This window comes from Centruroides sculpturatus, unplaced genomic scaffold, assembly GCF_000671375.1.
Source record: "Centruroides sculpturatus isolate CEXI.00-Female unplaced genomic scaffold, Cexi_2.0 scaffold430, whole genome shotgun sequence".
Classification (NCBI taxonomy): Eukaryota; Metazoa; Arthropoda; class Arachnida; order Scorpiones; family Buthidae; genus Centruroides; species Centruroides sculpturatus.
This window is the reverse complement of record NW_019384725.1, coordinates 108,296-136,222: the sequence shown is the minus strand read 5'-3', so window position 1 is coordinate 136,222 and position 27,927 is coordinate 108,296. Positions and strand designations below refer to the sequence as shown.

Sequence of the window (27,927 nt, the reverse complement as noted above, 5' to 3'; positions counted from 1 at the left end):
TTAACTAATACAAGTTTGATTTTTTAAATTTATTAAAAAAAATGTGCATTACATTCAATAAATAACTTAAGAAGGTGCATACCTGAGCATCTTCACATCTTTAAATTTTGAAATATCACAAAATTGTGCTCTCTTTAAAATCAATCCTATTGCTGTATTACACTTCAGTACTGATATGAATAGTCATATATTGTATAATGATTAATCAGATTATTGTTATCAGCAAAGACATCAATATTTCACAGTTATAAACATATACAAGATACTATTAGTGATGAAATTTGGAAGATATAATTAATACTGACATAATCAAATTTTAATACACACAAGACCATTTCAATTGCACTCGTTTGTTCTTAAAATATTCATTCATTCATTCAATTTCTAATAGCAAGTAACTGCAATATATAATATTAGTAAGTCACATAAAGCATGTACTAGTTTGTACTATATGGAACATTCACAAAACATCACATTATTTGAACCGACATCAAGAAACACATACAAATTTTAAAATAATATTTATAATCTATAGTCACAAAATGGTACAGTTGTTATAACAAAACTTGCAAGAGGCTACGAATACAAGAGCACATTTCTACAATAGAAGATTAAGCCCTGCATTAGTAAGTTGAGATCTGATTTTTGATTTTATAATATTTATGGTGGAAAGTAAAGATTCACACTAATATGTGGAACCAAAACAGGATTTAATTTCGAAGGTTCCTTTTTTTTCAAAAGATTATACTTACAATCAACTAAATTCAAAGNATTAGTTTTGTGGGACAAGACAATGTACACGAACTTACCAAAAACAATAAAATTATAGTAAAAGAATAAGAATAAAAATTATAAAATCAAAAAATAATATAAAATAAGTTTATCTTAAAACATTAAAAATTAATAAAATATATGTATAAAAATCACACACACATCTGTATAATTACAACATAAAAGATAAATAATATAAATATGACTTAATAAATGAATATTGGCAGTGATAAATAATATTGGTGGTAAGATGATAGTACCTTGTCTGGAAAGCATTATATATCATCTTGGTAAAATATATAAAATAAAAAGAATGTAGATAATAATATTTTTGGCAAACATTATAATATGAAATAATATCACTGTAAATTAAATTCAAAGGAAAGCACTTGAGATTATAAACATAAAAATAATAAAGGCACCCACTGCCCTGACAAGAACACTTAAGGAGGCACATATGGTGGAGGTTGTCTATATGTTGGTGTAGCTTTTGGTCTAGAATTTTTATTGTCACGATTTGCAGTAAATGGAGGAGGAGGTTGATATGGTGGTGATGAATTTGGATCAGGGTGGAGATCAGCATTTGTATCTTGCATGTGACTAGGTTCATGTCTTTCCATTTGTGGTGTTGAATCTCTACTACTAATGGATGAGCGAAGATATTCTGGTGCTAATAATGGTGGCTTCTCATCTTTCATAATTATGGGAGCTTTTGCAGGATCAGGTTTTTCTTCTAATTCATCAGCAAATATTATTGGAATTCCTTTACTAATAAATGTGCTATTATCTTGTGTTGTTATCTTACCTTTCCTCTTCTTTCGATACAGGAAACAAGCAATCATTGTAGCAACAATCAACATTACAGCAATTACAACTGCTGGTATGATGGTAGTAATATAAATATCATCATCAGCTGAAGCTATGGGAGGAGATTCTTCAGTAGAGGGTGGTGGAGTGACTGTCACAGAAGTTGGTGTTACTTTATCTAGACAAATACCTAGGGGCATTGCATCTGCTTTAATAATTTTAAATTCAGGTTGTAGTGCTTCTGTAAGTCGAGAAGATATAGTACCATTTTCATTAAATAAATATTTAACTAGTTGACTAATTTTTTCTTTTGGACAAGGATCATGAGGTAAAGTATTATTAGTCCAAGCATACACAACAGAACCTTTACTTATAGAGCTAACAGTAATATATCTGGGATCAGGATCACCATATAATTTAGCCAGTTTCCATGCAACTAACACTTTTTTAGCTATATCTCGACTAAATTCATCATAAGATAAATCTAAATGCAAACTAAACTCTACACTTCTTTTCTTTGATTGCCTTGGATGAACTATGATAACAAATGCATCATTTACTTGTAATCCGTCACTGTCTACAGCAACCATTTGAAATTCATGTCTTCCAGCATTGCTTTCAAATGGAAGACCATACAGTTCTTGTGATTTTGGATTGAACTGAACCCAAGATGATTTTGGTGGCTGCTTATTATCTATCCTGAGGAAAGTTAAAGATAAATATCTAGTACTACCATCTTCAAAATCATAAAAAGTATCATCAGGAACTTTAAACCGAAGTATTTCACCAACTGTGGTATTTATTTGTTCTATTGCATTACGTAACATTGGTCCAAAATTTGTGTGAGTTGAAGATGTAGTTGAAGCAGGAGTCTGACACACACCTAAAAAGTTGACAGTTGTGTTTTGAACTCTAAATTCTGGTCCCATGGATTTTTTCAGATGTCTAGATACCTCTCCATTTCCACCAGAAAATAATTTACTCATAAGCTGAGAAATTTGTTCTCTGGGACAAGGATATGCAGGAAGTGAATCATTTGTCCATGTAATCATAAAAGGATCTGTGTTAACAACCTGAACTGTGATAAATGATTCATTTTTATCTTTATAAAAGCTAGCTAATCTTCTGACTACTTCAATCTGCCAATCTACAGCTATTGGAAATTCCCATTTATTAAATTTTAGTGTCATTGAAAACTCATGATTGACGGCTCGAGCAGACTGATGTTGCCAAACATGTATTTCTAATTTATCAAAAGTTGAAGCTCCTTCACTATCCATTGCTTCTAATATAAATTCATATTTTCCAATATTCTCTTCCAAAGGAAGTGCATATAACATTTGTTTTTCTGGATCAAATTGAATCCAAGAAGAGGATGGAATTGCAGTATGTTCTGCAGTCATAAAAATTAATTTCAAATTGCGAGTGTCTCCATCTTCCATATCTGTAAACGTATCTCTTGGTATTCTGTAAGACCATACCTTACCAGCAACCATAGATAATTTTCTCATCCGGCTGTTTATTGTTGGTTTAAAATTTGGTATAGAAGGTGGACGTTTTGTTGAATCTGTAGTCATTTCAGTTTTAGTAGGCTTTATTTCTGAAGTTAACAGATCAGTTGTTATAATATACGTACGGGATGGCAAAATTTCAGTTTCAGTTATTTTATTTATAGGTACTGTCATAGAAGACATTAAAGTATCAATAGGAGTAAATTCATTTGGATAATTTCTTCCATATGGATCAACAGAAGACACGGCAATATATTTTGTTGGTTTTTCAGGGACAAATAAAGGTGTTGCAATAGCAACTGGACTTGCAGAAATGTGTTGAAAATGAACAGTAGATACAACTGAGGTGGGTAAAATATCTTTTTCTCTATTATATCCTCTATTTCGATCACTGTGATGGTGACGGTGATGGTGGGTATTAGAAGAAAAAATTGGAGATGCCATTGTTGGAATAATGCGGGTTTCTGGAATAATGGATTCTTCAGTTGGTTCTGTTTCAATTTTTTCTGTAATATGTGTTAACTGTGTGGGTAAGATTCCAAGAACAGGAGTAGCATGGGTATACCATAATTGCCGCTTTTCTCTTGAAAAATGTGGATGAAGTGTAGAAACATGCCATCCAATGATAGGAAGATTGAAAATATCTGATAATGATCCGTTTTTTGCAGTTTTTTCTATATCTGATAAATATACTAATTGATCATGATTTATATTACCAGAACAGCCAACTTGCCATTGTACAATAACACCTGTATGTTGACGAATTTTTACATTTCCAGCTCCAGCCATTATTGCAGATTCATCAAAAACTTGATCATCTGGACCTACAGAGATTAATTTCAATGCATCTACTGGAAATTTTATTAAAACACTCATTTTTGTCAAGAGATTAATTCTTTTTGTGGGACTAAGGTCTTCAATATTAGCATCAAATGCTATTGCAGCTATTGTTGGAGATTGTCCTGTTGGACATTTCAATATTTCCACATTAGACTGAGATAGCATTTCAATTGGTTCATCCAAAACTTCAATAGAAAATACATCTTTGGCTGCTATAGAGTGAACTGCAATAGAAAATTATTAACTTATTTTAATAACAATTAATTTTTAACTGCATTCAAATTTTATTAATTACATAACTTAAACTATGCAGTAAGTCTCTGACATGTGGATTCAGAGACAGGCAGTTCAATAGTTTCACTTTTGCCATCTATTAAGTGTCATTTTGAATATACATAATAGATGGTAAAACTTTGAAAAATTAAAAACTTTTATTTTCTCAAAGTCTTCTTTCCATGAGCAGGGCTACTTAATTTTAAGTACCTTTTGAAATGGATATAGATGTTAAAAATGCATAATATTTAAACACCATTTGACTTGTGTACAGACCTTCAAAATAAATTAACTGTGTAAGTAATTAAATATCAAACTCAGCTTCTTTTAAACACTAAATAAAACATTTAACACCTATCGCTGAGAATACTTTATTTAAACACAAACATTTTCAACCTAATGGAATAGGTCATCTTCAGGTGAACTGGCATTCCAATGCATTTCAGAATTGTAATAAATGGAACATTCGATCATTATAAATTCAAATTTAAAACAAAAAATAGATAAATTAACAAATAAATAACAAAATAAATACACTAAATACATTGAAGCCATAACAATATAAATAATAAAATAAAATTATTTCATTTTATTTTATTATTTATATTGTTATATTGTTATTGAAATAGAATAAATTTTATTAGTATTATTTATATTGTTATGGCTTCAATGTATTTAGTGTATTTATTTTGTTATTTATTTGTTAATTTATCTATTTTTCGTTTTAAATTTGAATTTATAATGATCGAACGTTCCATTTATTACAATTCTGAAATACGTTTGAATGCCAGTTCACCTGAAGATTACCTATTCCATTAGGCTGAAAACGTTTGTGTTTAAATAAAGTATTCTCAGTGATGGAAGGTGTTACACGGTTAAACACTAAATAAAACATTTAAGTTTGAGGACTTGCTATATTATCTGTTTCTATTACTTACATCAACAAATAAATTTATATTTAATATAAACTTTTGAGATGAAACTAAATATACTGTAATTTTATTTCTTATTAATTTAAAAATATTATTGTCCAAACATTATATATTCAAAACTATTTTATATTTACAGGCCTCTGAGCAAGCCTCCAGGTTAGTAAAAGTAACAAGAGCAACTACAGCCATTGAAAAAGAGACTTCCTGAACTGCATCCAAAGCTAGCTTCAAATGTAGAGTGAAAGAAGTGATCACTTTTTCATTTATTCAATAGCATTGATAAACAACCACTCCCGCACTGGGATTTAGTTAATCACATACTCCAAACTGATTACAGTGTGCACATAGAACAAAAACAAACGTTTTCAAACTCCATCCAAGTTCTTCTTCAGGCTTTGTAATAATTACCCGATGGATCTTTGTAAAAACTTTTTGGAATAAAAATTTGAACAAGTATTTGAATATAAGTTTGAAAAATTAAAAACCATGTTGCACCTGCACATTCAGTTGCCTTACAGGTACTTAACAAACTGTTAATTGACAACATGGTTTTTAATTTTTCAAACTTATATTTGAACACTTGTTCAAATTTTTATTCCAAAAAGCTTTTACAAAGATCCATTGGGTAATTGTTATGAAGTCTGGTGAAGAACTTGGATGGAGTTTGAAAATGTTTGTTTTTGTTTTGTTTATGTGCACACCATAATCAGTTCAGAGTATGTGATTAATAGCATTGATAATAACAAGTTGGGAAGATTTTACTTACCATTAATACAAAAGGGGAATGATCCTATAAAGACCAAGCTGAAATATGTCATGGACATAAAAATGCAATTGACATGGCAAATTTAAACATATGCACAGTGAATAGGTATATCTTATTGAATGTTTCATGGAATTTTCAAAGAAAATAAATTACCATGCCTAAGAAAATAGATCTGAAAGGTTAGTTTTAGGTCTTCCAAAGATGGACTGACCTAGAGCATCTTAGTGGAGAGATCAGGAGAGAAAGTCAGAAGGACATGCTATTTCCAAAACAGCAGTTCATAACATTTTAAATGGAAAAAAATTGAGACAGTGTAAAGACCTCTCACCTGTCTGTCAAAGTTCAGCAAGCTAAAGTCTCAACAATAACAGACAGAGATTGACATAACAAAAATGAATTTTATGTGAAACTGGAAAATTCACCTAGCCATAGGAAGATGGCAAAGAAAATCAAGATATCCCAGACAGTTCATCATATACTTTCTAAGCTGGACAAAAATATTGCTAGAAAGTCAAAATGCACAACAAATGCAAAACCACAAGACTGTATGTAGAAAGCTCTCCAAGAAAACATTAGCAAGACAAGTCCTAATTTATTATTTCCTTAGATGAAGCTACATTTGGAATTCACAATGTAAATGGCAAGAGAAAGATATGTTATGTTCTTAAGAGTAAATGTCTCAGAAGATTGGGTTATTGACAAGGATAATTTTTAAAAATTTTATGTCATCAGTGCACTGTCCAGATGACAAGCACTACTGCTCATTAAAGTATCAAAAAACAGTGAAGATTAACACAGACTACTGTTTTAGGAAGGTTTTAACCCAAAAGTGAAAGTAAATCTTCTGAAACTATATGCTAAAACTGAAATTGCACAAAATTATCACTTATTACAATGTGGCAATGTCACACATCATCTAAAAAAACTAAGGTATGCACCCAAAAACACAAGGCAAGTGATAGACTAAGTATGATTAACAATAACAACCCAGTGAAGAGTCCTGATGGTAGCCTCCTCAATTTCTTTGTATTTTGATATTTGAAACATTGACTATTAAAAAGACCTGCTATGATGGAAAAACGGTTGATGAAAAGTCATGAACTATGAGTGATGAAAAAGATCTTTGATAACCAACGTGCTTTGTCTTTGGAAATGAAGACAGACTGATTACAGAAAAAAGAAAGAAAATGGACAGAAAACACCAAAACATTCATTGATGTGTCAAAAAAATAATAATAAAATATTCATATTTGGACAATACAGTCGACCCCCCTATAACGTACGTTCCTATAACGTAGCGAAAAAATTGTAGCAATTTTCGTATAACGTGCCTCCTATAACGTCGTTTCGCGAGAAGATTGATAGAGTCTGGACCAATAGTGAATGAGCAGCCGAACTACTTTCCTCTGACCCTGCGCCACGCTACGGAGCGGCTAAATTGAGTTTGCTATCGTCTGTTTAGTATTATATATAAATTATATATAAATTAGGTACTGTACATATAATTATATATTAATTATATATAAATTAGGTACTGTATATATAATTATATATTAACTTAATTTATTGTAACTTTATTATAATTATATATATGCTTTCTGCCGCCTGGCAACACGCTACGGAGATTTTAGGCTAGTAAGTTGAGTTTATTATCGTCTGTACAGTATGTAAATTAGGTACCGTAAGTCTAATACAGCACTAATTTTATACATTTCTTGTGAAAGAAACACTTCTTATTCAACGGCCATAAAAATTATTTATATTAATGATGTCTCCAAAGGTCAAGTTATTTTTATGCGAAAAATTCGTTATTAGAAATCGCGGCCGCCGTTTAATGTGCTGTTCCGCGATGAAAACCAGCTTTAAGCAACGGCGTAGTCGAACGGTACACACTCGGTAAGTAATCCTATAATTTTTTGTTTATAGCATAGTTTATACGGATTATTCCCAAAAAATTATACGTGTTTTGGAAATGTTGAGTGGAATTAGTCTAGAATCGGTTAATTTTATAGAAGAAAACCTTTTAAACAGCCTTAGTCCGTAAAGTTCCCACCTATCGGGCTGCGATTGGCTCATGTATTTAATCATTCCTACAACATAATTTTCGGTTAGCATGGAACGTATCTAAGCGTTATAGGGGGGTCTACTGTATTACATTCACAACACACTGCGACTTATAAAACTTACTTCCAACATAAACCAAAAACGGTGCTTAATTCAACTTTTACATCTTTCACTAACATTTTCAAACCACTGGTTCTTCTTCAGGTGAAAAAACGGGCAAATTAATTTACATCAGCTCAATCGAATGTAAATTAGTTTGCCTGTTTTTTCACCTGAAGAAGAACCAGTGGTTCGAAAACGTTAGTAAAAGACGTAAAAGTTGAATTAAGCACCGTTTTTGGTTTATGTTGGAAGTAAGATTCATATTTGGTCTTTACAGGTCATTTACCTTTCGTATTTCATACAGCTGTTCACTTCACAAGCATAATGGAAAAACTGAAAAACATGACTTGGACTCCAGCATCTGAGAAATGGCTTTAAAAATTCTGCAAATATTTTCTAAACAATAATTTACCTAACAAGTAGGCTTAAAAATGCAAATTCATACATCACTAATACCACTAAAAAAGTACATACAGACAATGCCTCAACTGCTTATCATCCCCATTGTATACAATTACATACTTTTTGTAATTCTCCCCTTAAACTGTACACAAAATTAATGGATGACCCTTTATGGAACTTTTATAATGGATTTTCTATTATTTCATTATTAAATTTAAATATATGCAACATTTATCATTATATAATAATTATCAATATTCAATGTTTGAAGTTATTCTACTTAAAGTTACAAAAAAATTTTGGAAAAGTTTGGAACTTTATAAAGACTGAAATATTTAATATACTTACTGCTTGAATTATAGATGTTACCATAGGCTTTAACACTAATATAATGCTGTCCTAAATCTTGTTCAGTTGGCACTCCATAAAATGTGTTATTTACTGGATCAAAATTCAACCAGAGAGGAAGACGATCCTCACCAGCTTTAGAAACCTTAACATTAATAATTATATTCAATTAATATAAATAGTGTTAGTACATTCAATAGATCTTAACTTGTAAAATATTTACCTCAAAATGTTCTATCTGTCCTGAAAAGGAATCAAGTGGAATTGAACATTTGAATATTCGACCAACTGCAGCAACTGTGTCTGGAACTCCCCAAAACCTTTTAACATCCTGTCCAGACAATTTTTCTATCATTTGAAGATCTTGTGAAAGAACTTTTCCTGATATGCTGGTATAAAGTATTATGCCTAAAATTAGCTGAAATAATTTTATTGCATTCCATATCCTTAATGTTTCTGACATAGTATTTTCTGACTGATCTTTGCTAGAAGCCATGATCACATTTCTAAAATGATTATATTCAGCAATTATGTGCAGTTATTAAATTTAAAGATAAAAGCCTAATAAAAGATTATTTAATACTAATTTTGATGAAGTGATTGTAGGCTTCACTAACTGATATGAAGAAGTCATTTTTCTTTTTCTAAAAGAAAAAAAATAAATTAAAAAGAAATTTAATTTTAAAATTCTTAGTTTTCTGTACGAAAGACTAATTAGAGTTCAAATAAGAAGGAAATACAGTGGTACCTTGTCTTACAAGTGTCCTAATTTACGAGTTTTTCAAGATATGAGCAGTCTCTCCACTAATTTTTTGCTTGGAGTTGAGAGCTAAAATTCAGGTTACGAGCCAGTTTCAGATACCCCACCACTAGTTGGTGCAACGAACCATAGATTAAGAAAAAGATGGAAAACTGTCATAATTTCATCATTTTCATTATTCTTTCAATGTCTTACACGCTAGCTTATAGAAAAACATGGTCAAGTAACTAGCCTGTTGTGTGCAGCACCACTCTATCTCATTTCTCAAATTTTCCATCTTTTCTTTCTTTATCTATGCAGCGAACGCCACAACATCCGCAAAACCAATTTATTACAGTACATTCTATTGTGTTTTTATACAATATTTGTTATTTATAAGTATAATTTTCTTATTTAAAATATGTTACAAAAAAATTGTGGTGTTTTGGGGTCTGGAACAGATTAATGGCATTTCAATTTGTTTCAACATACGAGTAATTTGAATTATGAGTTTTGTCATGGAACAAATGGAACTTGTAAGTCAAGGCACCATTGTATTACACAACATAAATATTCAAAACAGATAATATAATGTTAATAAATCCAACATTTGATTAATTTTAAGAAAATTAATCTAGAATATTTTCCTAAAGTTAATTTAGTAATATTTATTTATCTATATAAAATCTTATAATACCAAAACACTATAATAGCTTTTTTCAAGTTATCAGAAAGTTATGAAGCTTTATAACAGTCTGAATAAATAAATAAAAATAAATTTGATTATTTCAATCATTTTTGATAATCTGAAACAGTGTTCCATGATGGAACTACATAGCAAAAGTGGTAGATGACAGTATAAAGTAAAGCTAATGAGGATATATCTATTTGTGTTTTATTTAGTAAATATGAATTTTTATATAACAGTAAAAGATAGAATTTGATTTGAAATTTAATATCATATTGCATCTTAACCATGAATGAATACAGATATAAAAAAGTAAGCAAAAAATCTTGTACTGATGGTACATCAATTTTTTAATTTTGTCACCCAAAAAGGAAACAACAAAAATAAAATGTGTAAGCTGTATAAATATGTATTCATCCACGATACCCAGTTTATAAAGAATCCCAAGTTGGCTGAAGAGGGGCATGTTATGCCTGAAATGTGTATTTTAAACATGTATCAACTGAACTAAATAAAGATGATAAAATGCTAAGAGTTTGAATTATTACACTACATAGTGTTTAAGAATAAAAAAAAATTCAATTATATCATTTTAGATTTAATTAGTTTGTAAACAAAAGTAGATATATTTAATAAACAACATCTTGTAAATTTTCAGTGTATCACAGTTTAAATTTTACAGATTTTATACTGAAAGATCAGTGCATCAGGAACAGCTGCTTAATAAAGGATTGGTCCACCTTTTTGGGTAATCATGAATTGCAAACACTGGGAGTGGAGTTCAAACATCTATTCTTAACTGGATCCATGCTTGCTTAAGCAGTTTTATCAGTTGGTGTATGTTTCATGAAGGAGTGGGTGACTACCTTGCCAAACATTCCAACGTATCTCAAATATGTTCAATAGGACTGTAGTCTGAAGAGTTTGGAGGCCAAGCAAATGTGTAGAATTCATTGTTGTGTTCCTCCAACATTTCTGAATGAGTCTCACCCACTGGCACAGTGCATTATCATTTTAAAACATGGCATTATTATAAGGAAACATAGCCACATTACCAGCAGATGCCTGTATTGTTCACAATTCAAGAATTGTGAGATGATAACCAATGGATGTGGCATCTGCTGGTGCCACATCCTGGCTTGATTTTTCAGGCCTTCCCAAAAGAACACCCCAAACGATGATACCACCCCACCAGCTTGTAGAATCCCAACTGTACAAGCAGGAGATACAGCTTCATGCTGTCTAAGCCAAGTTCAGACCTGGCCATCAGCATTGTTAAGCATGAAACAGAACTCATCCTTCCAGATGACCTTTTTCCACATGTGCAAGGTCTAATGACACCTTTTCTTTGTCCATGTAAAGTGTTGTTTGAGATGACACATGGTCAACAGATGAAGGTCAATGGCTATCAAACCTCAGTACATCACATGGTCAATGTTAAAACATGTCTGCCTTGTCTACTGTTGTGCTGTCAGGCATACTGTTCTATTGTGTCATGTCTTTGTTCAGATACTAGTCTTGACATGCAATGCTCACCTCTGGGATTGATCACACATGGCCAGCTGCTGTTTCATCTTCTGGTGGCTGTTTATGCACGATTTATCCACTTATGGTACACTCTGGATATGGTAGTATAAGAACACCAATGAGTGCAGCCGGTTCAGAAATACTGACATTCTCCCTCTGAACCTCAATGATGTATCCACACTCAAAATCGGCCTGGTTGACTATGATTGGCAACTATTGCCTTCTACTATGCAAGTGACAGGTCAACACATCACAACTGCAGTGAATGGTAATGTGGCAATTACAGAACATTCCTTTACCACTTTAGAGATGGTGTTGGCACAGTCTTCTTAATGCAGTGATCATTCAGTGTATTTTCATACAAACTAGCTAACACCATAATATTATAGCCGACATAGCTAGAATAAAAATTCAACTCTTGCATTTATTCAAATGTTTATCTAACATTTAAACAATAAAGATTACAATTACTATTCATTTAAAATAATAATTTATTTCAAGAATTATATAACACAGGTCTGCAAGTAAAAAACTGCATAGGATTTTTATACATTTTCTTATAGATTTCAACTTGGTAAAAACTAAAAAAATTCCATCTTGTCAATTTTTTTTGTTACACTCAAGTTTTTGTTCGTATTTAGCATAAAATTCCTAGTTAACTTAAAATTTAGTATTTTTTTTATTTAAAAAATGGCCTTAAAACGAAGACTTCTCACATTAATTCTATCAATTATAGCTGGACTTGGTAATAAATAAATAAAATGTTAATGGTTGAAGAGAGTAGTGGTAGGGGCAGGTGGGTTAAGTAGTTTTAGCGTTAGGAGGAAGGTCGCATGATTGTATAGAAACAAGTTAAAAGTTGATAGTGAGTAATATTATTGGTGAGGTTGAGCATGTTTCGACATGTTACCTGTGATAATAGGAATAAATATAAACAACCTGTTGTTGGATTAGATCATGTTTCAACAAGCTAAATAAGTTCAGTATCTCGCTGGCCATCTAATGCCACACTCAGTTTATATCCAGCATTTGAACGCTACTGTGCTTGTATTTTTATTTCTGGAATATAGCTTGCAGAGGTTGTGTAATTTCTCCCAACAGCTTCTGTTATATTTGTGGTGAATACACAGTGAAAAGTCAACAAAGAAATAAGCGAGTTTGTGAAGAAAGTTTAATTTGCATATTTCAAATTGAAACTTGGAGATCAAGACAAAGCAGATTTTTGGAAACAATGGGAGAAAAGGAAAAAGAAGCATGGGACTCTTACAAGAATACAGTGCATAAGTTTTTGGGGAATACTAATACCCTGACTACAAAACCATTGTACAATGCATGCTGGCAGCAATGTATGACACTCAAGGATGCAAGATGAGCTTAAAAGTTCATTTCTTACACTCCCATATTGACTATTTTCCCGAAAACTTGGGAGCCTACGATGAAGAACAGGGTGAAAGATTTCACCGGATGTCCATGATATTGAGAGACGTTACCAAGGAAAATGGGATGTCAATATGTTAGCTGATTACTGTTGGATGCTCAATCAAGAAACCAGAGAAAGAAATCAGAAACAAGTTTGGAGAAGCATCAAAAAGAAGAAGAAAAGGTTTCATTAAAAAAAAGAGTAGACCTAAAATTGTGTATAAATATCAGAAACAATTTGTTGATTAGTTGTAAGAAAATATATATTTAGTTCATTGTAATAAATAAGAGTTTTTATCAAAAATTTGTTTTTATTTTGCAAAAAACCTTTACGTGATGGGATGTAATGGAAGTTATTTCTAGAATCTGCAATCTTTAAAACATAATTCACCAAAAATATTCCATGCAGCTGGAAAAAAATTTTTTTTGCAGACCTGTGTAATTAATTAATGCAAGTTAAACAGTTATGGAAGATAAAATATCTATTGTTATAACTACAGGAATACCTCACATAGTACAGGATTCACTATAGTAGGGTTTATAATATGCATCAGAAGAATCAATTAATGCATAATGATTCATTATAATGCAGTCACTGCTAGCCTAAGTTAATATGTATAAGAAACTTTATAATTATACTTTTAAAAATAAATTTTAAAAAATTATAAATGTAAATAACATATACAGACAATAAACATCATTTTAAATGTTTTATATTAATTTTTTATTAAAATATATTTTTAATATGAATTGCATATGCCTTTAGAAAAGTGCAAAGAAATTTGTACTTGCACATAAGTATCTATTTAGAGATAAAAAAAACTTTAAAGCAAAAAGTGTTGTACTATATACCGCAGGCAATCATGTTGTCAATTTAGATTGAGTGCTGCTGGTCATTTTGCCAATTTTTTCAAACAATAGGTCACCATTCACTATTTATCCACTGCATTTTGGTTCAGAACAATTTAAACTTATTTTGTGTATAGTTTTAAAAAATTCACTTTGGAATAATCTTAAATAACAACCTAAATGAAGAATGTAACATTTACGCAAAAGAACATTTGAAATGTAATTCAGTGCTATTGGAAGCTTTGTGAAGAGGATGAGGGAGGAAAATCCAAACATTTTATTAAAAGAGAAAAATTATTCTAACATTTAAAAATTTAGGTGTAATAAAATCTTTTAATTTCATCATATTTTATTTCTTATGAATTTAATGGCCTGTTAAGTTAGTTCTAATTATCTTTTAAGTTAAAAAAAATATTTTCAATTAAATTGTCATTTGCTGGAACACATTAACTGCTCTAACTGGGGAATTCCTATATAATAAGTATCAAATATAGTTCTATTCAAGGTGTCCACTTAAACATATGTCCAAGGACAAAAGAGATCTTTCCAGCATTGCATTTGGAGCATGCTTGTTCCAGTACTAAAATAACCAAAGGGAATCAATATAAGATGATTTAGCATAATATAACATACAAATCATCTCTGAATGTACAGAATAAAGACAACATTGCAGAAATTGATACAAAAATATGAACTGTATTTTGTTAGAGAACATGTTTAAGACAATTGCTTTAGCAACAGTACAAAGACAAACAGTTGAGCATGGCATTTGGCATTCCTGGTGTCATGTGTCTCTCCAGTTCACCAACATCTCATAGTACTGTTGGGTATGCATCATACATCAATAATTTAGATGATCCCATAGGAAAAAATTCAGAGGGGTCAAAATCTGGTGACCATAGAACAGGGTCACGTTATTCTATCATGCAGTTATCAAAACACTACTCTGAGAGCAAGTGGCACATCTGTCCAGGAATGTTCCATCGGTTTTAAAACGAAACTGTTTGTGGGGTTATGCGAAATCACAATGGTTTACGGCAGGAAGAAAGTAATATGCTAAGAGCTACTGTTGAGAACACAGTAATGCAATGTAACTTGCTTATCAAAACTGGTGGACACCACATTGAACATACTCTGTAATGCATTTTAAAACCGATTAAAAACATTTTCAATGATGTCTTTGTGTCTTATTTCGTTTAACAATATTGCAGACAGCGCCATTTTCCGTTGGTGGCAAGTTTTAGAACTTTCTTTTTTGTAGGAAATAAAATCCCATGATGTCCTGTACACTATTACCAAGTTTGATAACATTCTGTCCAGTAGTTTTCATTTTATGGTCATTTCAACGTGGAACTTTAATTATAATCGCCCTGTATATTGGAACATCAACAGTAAAAGTCATTTCTGATTCATTAGAAGCCAACCTGATAAACACTGTTTTCACTCTACCACATGACTTTTACAATCTTAAACCACAAAGGCAAACAGACTCATAAACAACCAATACTTGCTGAGAAGTGTTTTTAATTGTTGGGTCAATTTGCCTTTGTGGGTTTGAAATTGTAAAAGTCATGTGGTAGAGTGAAAACAGTGTGTATCAGGATGGTTTATAATGAATCAGAAATAATTTTTATTGTTGATGGTCCAATATATGTGATCAATTTTGGCCATTCTGAAATACTGAATATACATGGCTGACTATTTAATAAATCCTGTGCAATAACTTGAAAAATATGCATCCTACAAAAAATTATTGTCAGACTTCAAGGAGTCTGTCCACAAGATAGGGCTATCAGTTTCAGTTTCATCATAAATAGCACTAAAATCAGTGAAAATGAGGTCAACTTCATTTTCTTAAACAAGAACTCTCATTTTTTATTGCATATTCTGATTCTGCATAAAAATAAACATTTATCTGAAATGTTTTTTTGAAAAGATATACTAATAAAAAATTATGAACATGTGAAGTTTTACATGGCTGTCATATTGTGTCCAGGTGAAGCTGAATTTCACTGAAAGAAAAAAAAAAATGCTAAAAGTGTCATTAGGTAGCTATTATTATTTCTTAGAAACAAGATCAAGATCTTTCTTTATCACAAGCTTGATAGCTCTAACATGCTGAGGTACTAGTTTTGTATCAGTTCATTATTTGAACAAAAAGAATAATTCTCCCAAATAATAATAGTCTTTGAGCAATGAATGATCTTTCTGCCAACTACTTACTTTTCTGATACTTGATGAAAAGGTGTTACATTGCATAGATCCAGATGGAAAGTGACTACACTCGGTTTAATAATAAAATTTATTTATTAAGAAAACAAAAACATACATTTTATGGTTATTATTTGAACATAATACAGAGTGAGTTACATCAATTATATATAGAAACCATCTAAGAGCAAATCTGTAACAAATCCAATTAAGAGTCAATTTTTTTAGATTGCTGAACAAGTCCATCCTTTCTGCATGGTCACAGCCTGCTATCTTCCTTTCAGAGAACTAACCTTCCACACCAGCCCTTCCCATTATCCTCTGAGTTTTTTTCTTTCCTATCACTTGGATCAAAAACAGTATGCTACATTTAAGTAATATCTTGTCTAAATGCAGACATGACATAAGCTGATTTCTTCAAATAACTCAACTCATAGACATTGTGATGCATCATACTTTGATAAGTATTCACTCTTCCCATGATAATACAGTGGAACCTCAGTATATGACCTTAATCCGTTCCTGGTGTTTGGACTTATACCGAATAGGACGTATACCAAACCAACCTTTCCCATAAGAAGTAATGTAAAAATGATTAATCCGTTCTCATGTAAAAACAAAATGGCTGGCTTTAAACACCTCGCTTTCCTGGCTAGTTCCTGCTTGATTTTTCACGAGATCAGCATGTATCTTTTTAGCTTTCTCGCAAATAATTGCTTCTGATACGCTGTTGCCAGCACACTGTTTTTCAATATTCCAAAGCAAAAGCAATTTCTCAACATGATCTAATGTCTTCGATCTATGTTTAGAAATTGATTTAACCCTTTCGCAACGTTAGCAGATTTAATAATGTCTTTATTTTTCACAATTGTCGATATCATTATTCTCAGAATACGGTATGAAATAGTTAAATCTTGAACACGCATGCCACCTTCATATTTCTCAACAATCTCTTTTTTCAGTTCCATTGTGATTTTAGTCATTTCTTTTATTTTTCTGTTGCCTTTTTGCAATTCATGATTAATACAAATTATAAAATTTTACTTACAAATTAAAATCAGAAGAAATTTAATTAATTAACAAAGTTATAAACCATGGCACCGCGAACGTCTAGTCTGGTCTAATACACCAATAGTGCTACTTGTTCATAGATGGCGCGTATAATTGAATTAAGTCATATACCGAGCAAAATTTGTTTCATCCAAACAGGACGTATTCTGAATTGGACATATTCTAAAGCAGACGTATACCGAGGTACCACTGTACACACTATATATCTGTTAAGTTTGTTGTTTAATTTATTCTATAAGTATAAACTTAGAGATAGAACAAAAAATTTTCCATGGCACTCACAATAAAAGTCAAAACTGGGATCTCACAATAACAAATTATATAAGAAATATTCATTGCACAATAATTATCTCAATTCAAAATATGAGAATTGGAACAATCCCGAAGATTTTAGAATATCTGAGATCTTGTTTGTACTTTTATTTTCAAAGTATGGTCTCTATTAGGTAAATATTCTCATGTCATTTGAAAATGTCCTGCATTATCAAATTCTTTGTCTCAAATTACATCAAATCATCCCAAGAGGTTTTATAAAGTCTCTACGAGTTTGCATAAATCAAAAATACTGAAACCTCATCTGTTACCTGGAGATCATTTTATGTGAATCCAAATAAGAACACTCTACTAGGGATATGCAAGAAATAATTTTACAAATATGAAGTCACAACATAAACTATCACTGGACTAGAAAATACATAGCCACAGAAAACACCATTATATTGTTTTCAACATTTAAAAATAATTAACATATCTTAGAAGACATGCCATTACATAAGCAGACATTCCAATGTAGAACATTAACAGAACTGAAGCAGACTTATCAAAGGAGCCATTTGTGAAAATGAAAAATGAGACCAGAATTGTATTTAAAGATGTGTTTTTTCAAGTATTTAAACATTATCCCAGCTTGGATTCTGTTTAAGAACATTACACCATATAATCTTTTACTAAGTTTCTGAATATAAATGTTCTCACCAAAGAATCTTAAAAATCTAAATAAATTTTCAAACTCCTTAAGCAGCTTACGCTAATAACATCTTACAGTTATACAAACATCTTTAAATCCAATATAATTGAAATAAACCAAAGAACTACTGGATAGTTGTTTGGCTTTTTCTGCAATCATATTTAATTAATTTCTAAATAATTTTTCCTAGTGGGAGGCATTAGGTGCCATCTCTTATTAAATGTAATAATTATAATTAAATAATGTAGAATTTTCTGGAAGAAAAGAATCGGCCTGGAGCAAATTATTTTATTTAATTATAATTATTAAATTTAATAAGAGCTGCTGCTTAACGCCTTCCTCTAGGACAAATTATTTAAAAATTAATTAAACATAATTGTGGAAAAGTAGCCCGATGTTATCCAGTAGTTGTTTGGCTTACTTTAAGCTAAATTTTTTGATTTAGGGATTCAATTACCTCAAATGAAGATCACTCAAATATTACCTCATGTGTTTCTGTATTTATATTATTATCTGCATAAAATGCTTACTTTCAGGTAGCCAACTGTTTAAATTTTTCATGAAGGAATGTTTTCATCCTGTTTTAGGACAGTTTTAGCTTCTTAACATGCACAAGCCATAACATTTTTAATGTATCAAACAACATTTCAAAACCATATAAAGTTGGCTACCTGAAAGTAAGAATTTTATGCAGATAATAAAGATCACTCATTGAAAGGAAAATTATCCAAACCATTCTTTTAGTTGAAAGCATCAGCAAATACTGTAGACATGAATAAACATAATCCTCATGATATTACTGGTGTAGAATTCAATAAATAAAGAGCTACATTGAGCATGCCCATATCTTCAAGGTGTGCAATTTTTAAATTTTTGGAAGATATGTTCTTTTACAAACATTCCGAAGCATAGAAACCTGATGATGACTATTAAAGACAGAAGAAAACGTTCATTTATAAGAAAATTAATGCTGGTTACAGATAATTGCTTATTTAGACATGAATAATATAACATATTCCAAAATTCCAAACAGTAAAATTAATGATAGGATTACATAACTGAAATGCTAATACTTTAGTAGTTTTATTATTGTAGTTTTTTTATGTAAGTAATCTATACTAATATTATAAAGAGGTAATGTTTGTATGTAAGTTTGTATGCAGCAGGTAATCTCCAGAACTACTCATCCGATTTCAAAAATTCTTTCACCAATATTTAGAATGGAACCTCAGGGTGGACATAGGCTATATATTATTCCATTAAACATTCATATAAATTAAAAGATATAATCTAGGTTAAGGCTTTTATGTCCAACAGATAGCACTACGAGTACGACACCCTAAGTTTGCTTTTCTGTGAGGCATTACACTTTTCTGTGAAAATGAACTAAAGCAGATCATCTATCTATTTATATAAATAAAAATGTAATGTTCGTTTGTTCCTACCGATTCCTTTGAAATTTTGACACAACGCTGCATTCGAATATGCACGTGTATTTATATAATATTCATGTCGAAATTCAACCCCACTGAAGGGAGATGGTTAAGATTAACGCTTACAGTAAAGAACTCTGCTTCTATTTATACTATTTTAAATGCGGGTTTTTGCATTTTTGATTGCATTTTAATAGGGTGCGTCAACAGAATGTACACTAACAAGAAATTTTTCGAATATCCCCCCCACGGGCAAGTGTTATAAATTTATAATAGATACATTTTGAGCCACAACAACGCGTGGCGGGGTCTGCTAGTAAAACTATAAAATAAAATTATTCTTAAAGCTAAAACTACCAAATACATGATGAAAAACTTACCTTTCATACATTTCCAGCAGTGACAGAATAATAAAAGAAAATGCAAATGTTTCAGCCACATTCAGGAGCCAGCATCAGGCTTTTATTAAAGACTTTCTTTGTTTCAGCTGAAATTTTTGAATTTGGAACAATTTTTAATAAATAAAGTTCTGAAACCAAAATATTTTAAAACAGACAATCTGTTTTTTTATTCTGGTCCCTGAATATAACCAAAAACATTTGTATTTTCTTTTACAATGCTGTCACTGCTGGAAATGTACAAAAGGTCAGTTGTCATCACTAAATAAAACTGTTTCATATTAGTATAAGATTTCTTGAAAACAAAATTTTTTAAATTATTATTATAAACAGAAAATTATAATTATTAGATTAATTAAAAAAAAATTATTTTGTCACATTAATTAATTGTCCCACCCATCAAAATTTAAAATTTTTAAAATATTGTCAGAAGATTGACAATCAGAAGTTTATCCTCACCAATAGAACGAATTTTAAAACAAAAATTTAACGAATTTTAAAACAAAATTCATTGAAATGTGCCACACATTTCAATGAATAGAGTCATTAATATAATAAAATTACAAATACATTATTAATGATTTCTTTGCTATATTAACTCTAAATATTGGCCAATATATGATGTTTTATTTTTGACAATATTATACAATAGTTATAACATGATATTAAAATGATAAAATTAATCTTTGATATTAAGCATGTGATATATTTTGTTTAGTTTCAAATTCAATAAGTAAAAATATTTATTATTAAAATGAACATAATTAAAAAAATATTTGAAATATTCTAAATTATTTAACCATTGATAGGCATTTGAAGTCTTGAAATATCTTCTTGCCTCTATATCTATTAGAATTGTCTTATTAAAGATTTTAAGATTTGGTTTAAAGTTTTTATTCAAATCTAGTTTGAATATATTGTTTAAACTCAACAAATTAAATCTTTTTCAATTAAAAATAAAAGTGTAGTTAATATTATAACAACATATAATTACCATATTGTAAACTCCAAAATGAGAATAATCCCCAACTAATCCCAATATCATGTTCTTGAAACTTTGTTAACTGATATTTTTTTTCCTAAATCCTTAAACAATTATTATTATTATTCTATGTATTATAGTGCCATCATAAAAGCCCAGTTCCAAAATGATAAATAAGAATATAATCTGGATAATAAGTGGTTAATACACTGTATAAAACATAATTTTGAATCTTATAAATGCAAACCAGTAAAAAAAAATTCTAAAGTATTTTCCATAAACTATTTTTTAATAATTTAAAAATGTATTGATTATTCAACAACTTTTAAATTAGAATTTAAATTGTCTGTTCTATTGCTTGAATTTTATGATCAATCTTGATGAGAAATATTGGTAAAAAGTATGTAATTTTTAAATTTAATGTTTTGTTCAGACTGTAAAGAACTCTCTTTTATAAACTAAGAGAAATGAGATGATAGATTGCACTTCTCTTTTTATCCTCAACATCAATACTTATCTTATATAAAAAATATATTTTATGTTTGATATTATCATTAGTAACAAAGGTTGTAATAATACTAAAAGCATGTGGATTTCCAATTCAGCATATTATAGATGTTATCACCTAGAAAGTAATTGTAATAATCAAATTCTAACATACTGTGACAGAGGACATAGCAATAAAAAGTAAATCAAAATGTATTAAATAATTTTAATATATTAAAATTAAAAAAATCTACTTATTGGTCATGTTTATTGAGATGGAGGTGGGAGTAGTTAAGATAGCCCATCCCACCCCACCATATACACCATTACAATGCATTTATATAAACACATGATTAAATTCTACATTTCATTGTTTATTGGGTTTTGGAATGGGGCCACCTTCCTAAAGCATCATTAAAAGCTCTTACATTTAGGTATGTCATCAAGGTTTCAGCCTTCTATCTTAATTAAAAGTGGATGAAATTTGAGTTAAATGATTTGAGGATAAGATACAAAGCAAGTTAAATAAAAGCATTTAAAAATTTATTAAATTGACTATAATTATTGATTTCATAGTTCTGAAATATAAATTAAACTTAAATGAAATTTCTGATTATTTGAAATCAAATCATGATGATTATTAACAATTTATTTTAAATTATTTCTTGATAATAAAATAAATAAAACTATCATCATCATCATCATCATCACTGCCTGACAGAATGTATATCATGGATAAAGCAATCATAAATCACAGAAGCAGTTCCTTAAAATAACAATTAATTTTATTAATGATTAAGATAATTCATGTCTATTATGCTGAATTATTTATGGGATGAAATAATTTGCTACTTACTAATGGGATTATTATTTAATGATTTTTCTATACTAAACCCAAATCTCCACTTAACAAAATTATACTAAATAGTTTTTTCAACATTTTCTATTAAAGAAAAAATTATATTCTTGTAAAATACAACATTACTTCATCTAGTTTTTAATTATTCAACTAAAAATAACATTAGAACCACAACATATAGTAATTTATTAGTCATTAGAAATACATATTAAAATGTATATTTAATAACTAATTTTTCAATAGAATTACTTACAATATAATATTTATATAGTAATTCATATTAATTTAACAATAATTACTATATTTAATAATAATTGTCAATGTTTCAGTATTTAAACAATGAATTAAGTTCATAATTAAAGAACACACACCTATATATATAAAAATTAACTGTTATTATAGACAAAATAAGATTAGTCATATAATTTACATTATATGATACACGATATACAATGATATACTTCAGTAATTATATTAATTATAATATGTAAGGGTAAATATTATATATTTTATTAGAAATTAGCAATAAATTGTTTCAAATTTAATATTAAATTAAAAGAATGATCTCTTAATTATATGAAAAATCAGTATAAAACAGGTTGACAAATATTAATAGCTATAACAAAATAAAGCATTCAGTTTTTATTAATACATTTCCTTCCACTTATTTGACTTTTTAATTGCGCATAACAAAAGTTATAATTTTCATAAAAGAATTACTTTTAAATGACATGCCATTTAACATAAATGTAAATCAATGAAGCAATTAAGGAGAGTTGATATAATTATTTTATAATGTTTTAATAATAATAAATTTCTTTAAAGAATTAGATAAATTCAATATAATTCTACTTGATTGCTTGAGGAAATGAAAAAAGCTTAAATATTTTTATGGAGCAGAATTTCCATTTATTAAAAAAAAATAATACTAATTTTACAAAGTTCATTTAATATCATTTATCAATAAAAAAGATTATTCAATGCTGAAAGTAATCAAAGTAATCTATGCAAAAAAGTAATCAAATGGTAGATTTCTTAAAAAAAAAACGGACACTTAAATTAAAACCAAAAAAATTTAATTCATCACCTTTGATAGTTGAATTTAAGAAATGAATAAAAATAAATATAATACATATTTAATTACTATTTATTTAATATAAAATGCATGATTTCTCTTCAATCATAAAAATATTCTGTAATAAACAAACATAAATTAGTTTTCAATAAATATTTATCAATCATAATTTTTTTAATATTCTTGATTTTTTTCATATGTTCATTTCCAGCATAATATATATGAAGGCTATTTTTCAGCTGGAATGCACTGGTTTGCCATATTGGCAGATTGAGTAAAAAGTATTGATAGCTAGTACTAGTATTGGCAGTTACTCAGTGAAAACAATTCTATGTTCAGTCATCATGTGTGCATACCAGTAATTTTTTTTATAAAAAGGGCACTTATATAAATGTTCAATTTCTAAAAAATAGATTTTATGAACAAAAATTTATAGGAATTGATTCTTTACATTAAAACATTAAAATATTTAAATCTAATTAGTTTGCAACTTTTGCAAATTTCTTCCAAATAAATTTTGTGTCAATAAACTATAATTGCAAATTATGTTTTAATATATATATATTAAAAAACCACTTACTGAATCTGTTTGTATTCAGTATCTTCTAGAAATAAAACAAATTCAGAATGGAAGATGTTAAAAATTAAATCAGTAATGTATAATTAAAAAAAAAATCATTTCAATGACTTTATAGATGGCTTTTTTCAATAGTTAAAAAGTTATTTGAATCTTAAATAGGAAATAATACAAATTATTATATATTGTTTATAGCATGAAACAAATTATGCATGAAAAATGAATGTTTTAAAGTGAAAACTGCAAACTGTCTTAATTTTTATAATTTATTTTTACTATGAGTAATTTTTAAGATATATCAACTCCTAAAATTTCTTTCATTTGTTTTCTAAGAAGGAATATATCGCACATAGAACAGTATGTCAGAAAACATGGCAACATTATAGAATTGTGCTTGCACAGAATGTAAAAACAGGATAAAAGCAAAAGAAAATGCAAGTATAGTTGATTCATAACAGTATTGAAAATGAAAAGATGTTAGAACAATTGAAATGCAAGTATATCTTTTTCTTATGACAATACTCCTTTAATAATTAACAAAATTGTTATACTGCTTAAACAAGAAACTAAATATTTTTAATTTGAATGTTTACAAAGTTTACCTCCATCTTCAGAGAACAAAGTCAACAAATATGTTTGCACTTTAATGTATCATCATAATAACATTAGATGATAATATCAAAACATAATGAATAAATTTGAAGTAAACTAAAGATTGTAGAATTTGCATGTTATTTTATAAGTAATATCAATCTGTTATCTAAATAAATAAAAAACAATATTATGAATAAAACAAAATACAATTTTTTTTATATATTTATTCAAAAAGAGATTTAATATTTGATCCCTTATTAAAAACATTTATAAGAAAAAGTTAAAAATAAGTCAACACAAATTATTTTAAATTAAAATTTTAATGTTTATTTAACATAAATTTAACAACAAATTAAACACAAAATTTTTAAATTTCAATGAACTGTACTTTGAACATTAAAATTTAAAAATTTCTATACAAACTTCTGTATTTTATCCATATTTGTGAAAAATTTTTTAATGTTAACAAATGACAAAAAACATATAGTAAACTGTTAAAAGAATTTGTTCAGAAAATTGTCTTATAAATATGATTTTTATTTAATAACATTTAATACCAGATTGAAAGCCGATAATATTTAAACTTTTGATTTTAGATATAAATGTTAGAAATAATATTATCTACTTACATTAACAATAATTTAATATTCAATTTTTGTTAATTAACAAGCATTGTTATCTAAACATGATAAAAAATAAAGTTAATTAACAGCAGCACATTAAATACATATTTATTTCATCAAATTTGCGTCATACGATGCTTAAAAAATTCATCATAATTAAAAATAAAAGAAATCATTTCAAACTTTGATAGACATAACAAATGAAATATAAAATAGGACAAAAATATTTTTAGAAATAGTACAAATCATTAATAAATGAGTAATGTTAAAAAAACATAAAACAAATTCTTGCTAATGGCATTTACTGTTAACATATCCAGTAATTTTGAAAATATGCACCATAAAAAAAAATTATTATAGCATTTCAATATGACAATTTTTCTTCCACAATGACAATTTTTCTAATTTCTTTCATAGACTTTAAAGAAATATTTACATTCATCGGCACGGCGGATGGCAGTTAACATGTTAATTTCTGAATAATAATATATAATAGGAGTCCAAACAAGTTTATATTAAGGTAGGTCCCTCAAGCAGGAAGATGCAAGAATACAGGTCGAAATGGTTTGGTCACATAGAGTGAAGTAGTGAAGATCATGTCAGAAAGAGGGTTGGAAAACTGGGAGCAAAAGGAAGGAAGAGAGGAAGACCAAGGCTGCATCGGGAAAGACAAGGCAGAGGAAGACTCGAATCAGAGGGAACTTAAGAGAGAAGCCCTCGATAGGAAGAAATGGAGGAAGCAAACACATTAAAGAAGGAAATGCCAACCCCATATAAACATGGGAAAAGACAAAGAAGAAGAATAGGAGTCTGAACTAAACAAAATCATATAAGATTTAAAAAACAGATGCTTATAATTAAAACAAAGAAAATTAGATGGGGCATTTAATAAATATTAATTGGGTTTTAATATAAAATTTAATTTTTTTTTTACAAATTTCTATGATGATGATTATATACTGTATATATATTATGTCAAAAAATATATTTTAAAAATATTTAAACGATTTTTTATATTTTTTATTTATTATTTTTCATACATTTTTGCAGAATTTTGAAAATATTTTTTGTGTCAATTTCAAAACTTCACGTTAACATCACGTTACCATAACAACGTGATGTCTGATGAGGAGGAAAGTCAACAGAAGAAGAAAAAAAAAAGATGCTCAGAGAAACTTACGAAGTTCACATTATTATTATTAAATTTGTTAAAAAATTAATTTTGATATCACTTTTTAAAATTTATTTCCTAATATATTTTATTTTAAAGCAGAAATTAGTTTCGAATCTTTAAATTAAAATTGTGAATGATCTTTAAATCGTATATATAAAAATCTATTAAATGAGATTACTAATATTAAAAAGATCTATCTATAAGTTTAAAATTAATGCTAAATAAAAATTTTATATACATTTTAAATAATCGAAATTACTTCACGACCGTAGTTTGAAATTACGTCACGAGCGTAGGTTAAAATTACAATTACAGTATTAGTTTCGTATTTTGTTTATTTTCTTTCGATATACATGCTATTCTAACCGAATCTATTTATTACTCGTAAAAGATAGTTGCATCAAATAATTTGACATTTATAAATAAAAATCTCAAATAAAGCAACCACGATGAAATTCAATGCATTTAAATCAACATGCATCTTAATACCTATTAGCATTCGAAACGACTCCTTTACTATATCCACCGTTGATCCTTTTTATGATATTGCAAACGATCCCGTCCGCTATATCATATCGCCATCTTGGATGGGATGAAGGCGACGCCGAGACGCCACCTGGAATTTCGCATCCGAAACTCTTTTAAGTTAATATACTTATCGTATATATTTATAGTATTCGAAAATTATATACTTTAAAATCGTTTATAAATAATAAACGTTTATGAAATTTAAGTAAAATGGAGTTTAATTGCAAAATTATTCTTCCGATACCACTAAATTGCATTATCTGACCGTAAACGTTAAATGATAAACTATAGATTATGTGATCACTCTTCAATCGATCTTTCTTTCTTTTTCTTCTCTCTCTCTTTAACAAATCGACTTTTCAATCAATTTTTTTTAAAAAAAAACATTGCTGATCGATTCTTTTATGAAAACCAATTTAAATTTCTTTGTAATATTTAAGGAAAACTATTTTATTTTGTATATGAATTCCGACGCAACTTGACATTTAATACAAAATTAGAACATACAAATGTTTTTTCATATACATATAAATTGTATCCAGGGGCGAATCTAGATTTTTTAGAGCCTAGGGATTATTGAAGTCCAATAGGGCCCATTTTTACCAAACCTAACCTATTAACTATAACCGAGCGGCCGAGGTGGCAGTCTACCACTCTCTGTGGATCCGGGATCGAAAAATTCCTGGGGATTTTTCGATCCCGGTCCGTCCAGATATGTCGGGCCTCGTCCCTCATCATCCGGTAGACCCATCATGGGTCTAGCCGAATCCATAATGGGCTTGCTAAAAGAGGCCCCTCTTAGTGCCTAAAGGGCGGAGTTTAAATAACCTATTTTTTACTATACGATAAGCGCTCATTGTTAGTTAATTAATGAAAAAGTATTAAAAATTTATGATAATAATTCAATTTTT

The 27,927-nt window shown here is 29.0% G+C and overlaps 1 protein-coding gene across 1 annotated transcript; it reads right to left on the bottom strand.

Annotated features, from left to right (window-relative positions):
• Positions 1–781: 781 nt before the first annotated feature.
• On the bottom strand, positions 782–27,089 carry LOC111628106 (dystroglycan-like). The gene is made up of 4 exons (XM_023371828.1): positions 26,978–27,089; positions 9,040–9,460; positions 8,817–8,961; positions 782–4,153 (listed from the first exon to the last, which is right to left on the bottom strand). The coding sequence occupies exons 2-4, from the start codon at positions 9,310–9,312 to the stop codon at positions 1,215–1,217; spliced, it is 3,357 nt and encodes a 1,118-aa protein (XP_023227596.1). The 5' UTR covers positions 9,313–9,460; positions 26,978–27,089; the 3' UTR covers positions 782–1,214.
• Between the last annotated feature and the right edge of the window lie 838 nt (positions 27,090–27,927).